Below are 5,610 nucleotides of genomic sequence, written 5' to 3' on the forward strand. Positions count from 1 at the left end.
GATTAAACTGAACTCGGATGGGTCTTTTGACAGGCTGAGGAACAGGGCAGGGGGGGAGGTCTGTTGCAGAACAATCTGGGTGAGTTAGTCGAAGCGTTCTGCACTCCGCTTGCTGCAAATTTCGGGCTAGAGGCTGAGATGCTGGCGCTGTGGGAAGGAATTCTAATGGCAAGAAGCTAGGGCAGATATTTATGGTTGGAAATGGATGCAGAAATTCTATGCACAGCTTTGGATAAAGGGCAGCTTGGACCGGCAGAAATGAGACACATCATGGCTAATATTAAAGCTGAGCTAAAGGGCTTTACTTGGAAGATAACACACATTCGGAGGGAGGGTAATAAACCGGAGGACCTTTTGGCGTCCATGGGAAGAGAGACCATGGAATCAAAGAGATTCACGGGGAGGTCAGCCCCGGCTAGAGTAAGAGCCTTAGTGAGACTTGAACAAATTGGCATGCCTAATTTTAGGTTTTCTTGATAGTTTTTTTTTTGGTGTTTTTGGTTGTTTGTTTCAAGATTGTAATAGTTGGTTTTGGCTCGGGCATTCCACTTTTGGGTTTGCATCGATTTTGTAATAATCTTTTGAGATGATATAGACGGGATGAGGGGCCTACTTAACCCTCCGCCGAGAAGGCATTTATGAAAAAAAAAATATATGTAAGGTCTTGCCTATTTTGACTTGAGTTTCCCAGACATTAACTTCAGTCTCGATTGGAAGAGTAGTACTTTCTGACCAACTTGGAGATCCTTGGTTCTCAGATTTTTGTCGTGCCACATCTTCATTTTCTCCTTGTACCACATGGCTGAGTCAAATGACTCCAATCTGAGTTCTTCCAACTCCTATAGTTGCAGCTACCTTTCCTCCTCACAGGCTTTAGCATCCATGTTAACTTGCTGAACTGCCCAGTACGCTCGGTGCTCAATTCTCACTAGTAAGTGGCACATCTTCCCAAAAACGATGCGGTATGGGGACATCCCTATAGGCGTTTTGTAGGCTGTTCGATACGCCTACAGAGCATCTTCCAATCTTGTGCTCCAATCCTTTCTAGAGGGGTTGACTGTCTTCTCCAAGATGCTTTTTATCTCTCTGTTTGAGATCTCCGCTTGCCTGTTGGCTTGACGGTGGTAAGGACTAGATAGGCGGTGATGAACCCCGTACTTTTTCATCAAGGCTTCGACTGTACGGTTGCAAAAGTGAGTTCCTTGATCGGATATGATTGCCCTTGGTATCCCAAATCGGCTGAATATATGACTCTTGATGAACTTAGTAACTTCTTTGGATTCACAAGTGCTCGTGGCTTTGGCTTCTATCCACTTTGATACATAGTCGACTGCCACCAGGATGTAGAAATTCCCATAAGATGAGGGAAAATGACCCATGAATTCCATGCCCCATATATCGAACACTTCACAAACAATCACTGGAACTTGCGGCATTTCATCCCTTGCGGAGATTCCACCGGTCAGTTGGCAACGGTCACAACCTTTGCAGAACTCATATGCATGATACGCTTGGATTTTGCACTGTTTTAAGGCCATTATTTGGTCCATTTTTAATGACAAAGTCACTCTACACGTCCATTATTTGCATATTTTGTCCATTTTGGTATTTTGACGTGTTTTATGAGAAATGTGCATAATTGAGCCGAAAAAGGGAGCCAAAACGCCAAGTCTGGAAATCTGGAGTCGGAGGACGGCGACCGGCGACCACCGCGGATGTGTGCGGCGACCGCCGGCGCCCGCGGGCAGATCAATCTGCAGCGATCCGCCTCGGAAAAATGTGCTTGGAAGAGAAGTCTCGTCCGACGACCGCCGAAAGACGTGCGGCGGTCCGCCGCCCGAGGGAACAGAGACTCTCACGGACTCTAACGCGGCGACGCCGGCCAAGGTGCGGCGGCCCGCCGGAGAAAGGTGGCAAATTCGAGAAGCCCTAGATTTGCGCCCAGATTTACCATATTTTGGAGATCTTTTCCTTCTACAACAAGGAATGGCTTTCCCCTATAAGTAAGAACCCCAAGCTTCATCAAAAAGAGAGAACTTCTGCTTGCAAAATACTTCATAGAGATCAAGACCTAGAGTACATCATTGGTGCAAGGCGTTGGAGAAGGATTTCAAGAACATCAAGAACGGCAAGGATTCAACCTACCGATTTTATTTGCTTTAGTTTTATGTTCAAATTGTCTTCCCTTCAATCTATGTTTTTAGCTTATTCATTTATGTGTAACTAAACTCATAGGATTCTAGGGATGTGTTAGTAACGACTTTGGTTATACAAATTCTTTTTTCTATTTAATATCCGTTTTGTTTTTACTTTGTTTCTTCCCTAAGTAATTTTTATGCTGCATGGTTGAGTGACACAATTATGTATGATTTAATATAACTTGCTTCATAACTGTGACAGAGTTCTAGCGAGTTAGATCCACTTAGTAGATGCTACAGTTAGCTTCCCTTAATACGACACTGTTAATTGAGAGTGAGGACTTTTCAAGGGTCTTAGGATCTTTTTGGAGTTACGTGTTAGGATTGACAACCTTAATCTTGTAATCAACGTTTGTATCGCATGAGCATAAGCTAGGTAACTCGTTCTATCAAAGTAGTAACTGTGCTAGGGTATTGTAGTTGGAATTTTGTATAATCATAACTGTGAACACACATCTCTGGGATTCCCTTATCTCTATCGTCTTTCTCTGTGTTTTATTCCCTTTTTGTTGGTCGATGCTTTCTATTGTTTTTAGTTTTCCAAAAGTTTTCAAAACCCACTTATTTTTCCAGATAGTATTTGAGTCTCAGTAGAGGATAGACACTTTGTGTTCGTCTTCCCCTTGTTCGATATCCGGTACTAACCTTTAGCTATACTATATATACTCTATATACTTGCAGGTTTATTTTGTGCTAATAAAAAGTGGATCAAGTTTTTGGCGCCGTTGTCGGGGAAGACAATTCACTTTGGAGTGATATCTTCAAACGGACAATTTTGCTACTTTGGATTTTAATTGCTTTCTGTTTTTAATTTTAGTTTCTAATTCGTTTTTGTTTTTGGTTCTTGCAGGTTTTGTATGCGAACGCGATCTGGGAAGGACAGCCTAGAACCGCTCAATTTGGAACTTGAAAGAACTCGTAGGAAAATAAGAAGTGAAAAAGGAAGGATCAGGAACAATGGGTGACCGAACAGACATCGAGAAATTGCAGGAAATGGTGAAGCTACTGATGGATGAGAGAGATGCGGAAAGGGCAGCCCGAGAGGCTTTGGAGAAGAAGAATCAGGAAATACAACCCGTGATGAACATGTTCAATCATGGGAATATGATAACCTTTCCCGAAGGACCTCGTATAGACGCTAACAATTTCGAGTTACGCATGCCCCTTATTCAAAGGGTCGAGCAAACTCCTTTTGCAGGTAGGGCTACAGAGGATGCCAATCGCCATTTCTCCAAATTGTGGAGATCTCAAACACTCTCAAGTTGAACGGTGTTGATGACGATGCCATAAGGGTAAGACTCTTTCCCTTTTCATTAACTGATTCTGCTAAAGAGTGGTTTGAATGTATGCCCAGAGAAAAGGTCTCCACATGGAAGGACATTGTAGCTGCCTTCCTCGACAAGTACTATCCACCGGGCACAATTTTGAAGCTCAAAAGCGAGATCTTCCAATTCATACAAGGCCATGACGAACCCCTCTATGAGGCATTTGCTCGCTTCAAAGCCCTTCTCCGAAAAGTGCCCTAACCATGGTTTCACCGTGGACCATCAGGTAGGAATTCTCTATAATGGGTTTAACGAGAAAATCCGTGCTATGCTTGATTCAGTTGCAAATGGAGGGTTCTTACGGAAGTCAGGTGAGGAAGCCATGGCTGTGATAGAGGAATTCGCCACCAACAGCAGGGGGTGGTCGAAAGAAAGGCATAACCTAAAAAGGATAGTTGCAGTTGAAGAAGCCGAGGAAAGCTCTTTTGCAAAAGAATTGGCCGAGCTTCGAGTTTGGGTGGACCAAATGGATTCATCAAGGAAGAAGGACCCGATTCCACCAACCTCCATTATAGCAGTCTCTAAACCCGAAACTCCTACCCCGACAGTGGAGGAAATCAACTACATGCAAGGAGGCGGTCCCAATAGAAATTACAACAATAATTATCGCCCTAACCAGGGGGGCGGTAATTTCAATAATTATAATGGAAACCGACCTCATCCTAATCTCTCTTGTTCTAACAATAATTACTTGCGACCCCCCGCAGGATTTAATGTTAGCAAAGGAGAATTAGTTGAGACACTCAAGAAGGAGGAAAAGTATGAACAAGGGATCACAAGGATCTTGGAGGTAATCGCGCAAGACATGAAGGTTAATGACACCAAGATCGAAGTGGTCGAAGCTAGAATAAACAACCTCGAGCAGGGAATGAACACGATCTCAACTGTCATAGCCAACATCAACACGCAAATGGAGCAAATCCAAAAGAAGTTAGATGAGGACAGGGCAAAGGCAGCCGCACGAGTGGACGAAGTCAACAAAAAGTGGATGGCAAAGCAGAAAACTTTTTCTGGGGACTGCCTAGTCGCCGGCGGACCGCCGCACACCACGCAGCGGACCGCCACTGAAGCACAGAATAGAGTATGCCCAGCCGCCGGCGGACCGCAACACACTACGCGTCGGGCCGCCACAGAGAAGGCAGAAGCACCCGCTCAGCAGGGACTCGTGCGGCACAATGGGATTGTGCTACCTTTCCAGCCAAAGAGGAAGTTTAAGCTCGAAGAGCAGTTCAAACATTTTTTAAACATTTTTTGTAAAGTTCATACTAACATTCCTTTAGTTGAATCGTTGCAGGAAATACCTAGGTACGCAAAGCTACTAAGGGAGACGGTGATGAGGAAGAGAAAGCCAACAAAAGCCGACCTTAAGCTACCACATCATTGGAGCGAGATCATCCAAAAGGAGAAGGCAGTGAAGCAGAGAGATACGGGTCAATTCATTATCCGATGCCGGATTGGAGAGGGAAAGGTTGACAAGGCCCTATGCGATCTAGGATCTTCCATCAATCTCATGCCGCTGAAGTACTACGAAAAGCTCAACATTGGGCCACTCAAAACTTCAGACGTAACACTCAGGTTGGCCGATAACTCGACCATAAAACTTTTGGTATGATTGAGGATGTCTTAGTGAAAATAGATGATTTCATTTTCCCTGCCGATTTTATTGTGCTTGACATGAAAGTAGACAAGAACGTCTCTCTAATCTTAGGGAGAGATTTTCTTGCCACTTGCAAAGCTTTGATTGATGTAGGTCGTGGCGAGATCACAATTAGCAACAACCATAGCCAATCCACCTATAAGATCGAAAGCGAGATGCTCAAGTTTGAGGAAGCAAAGCGGGCAAAGATGGAACAACAGTGTAGGGCAGTCATGGTCACAGATTTGACCAAACCCCAAGACCCCTTTGAAATAGAGGAGTATACTACATCTGCCATCTACACTATAAAAGAGGTAAGACGTTCTCCCAAAAAGGATGATACTAATCCCTCCACTTCTGTCCCGCAGAAAAAGAGGCAAAAGAAGAAGAAGGCAACCAAGGAGGACCCTGAGATTTATGTTATCAAAATAAATAAGGGGAAATACAAGTG

The 5,610-nt window shown here is 44.1% G+C and overlaps 1 protein-coding gene and 1 non-coding gene across 2 annotated transcripts; one reads left to right on the top strand and one right to left on the bottom strand.

Moving 5' to 3' along the window:
• Nucleotides 1-3,625: 3,625 nt before the first annotated feature.
• Nucleotides 3,626-3,733, bottom strand: LOC125197596. The gene has a single exon (XR_007172132.1). It is a non-coding gene; the product is annotated as a small nucleolar RNA R71 (small nucleolar RNA).
• On the top strand, nucleotides 3,663-5,135 carry LOC125194857. Its single transcript, XM_048093074.1, has one exon. It carries the CDS (start codon nucleotides 3,663-3,665, stop codon nucleotides 5,133-5,135), a length of 1,473 nt encoding a protein of 490 aa, XP_047949031.1.
• The last annotated feature ends 475 nt before the right edge of the window (nucleotides 5,136-5,610 follow it).

The sequence above is a fragment of the Salvia hispanica genome, chromosome 6, assembly GCF_023119035.1.
Source record: "Salvia hispanica cultivar TCC Black 2014 chromosome 6, UniMelb_Shisp_WGS_1.0, whole genome shotgun sequence".
Classification (NCBI taxonomy): domain Eukaryota; kingdom Viridiplantae; phylum Streptophyta; class Magnoliopsida; order Lamiales; family Lamiaceae; genus Salvia; species Salvia hispanica.

Bases quoted from the DNA above. Each gene is read 5' to 3' on its own strand.
- LOC125194857 (XM_048093074.1), top strand. From the start codon at position 3,663: ATGACGAACCCCTCTATGAGGCATTTGCTCGCTTCAAAGCCCTTCTCC.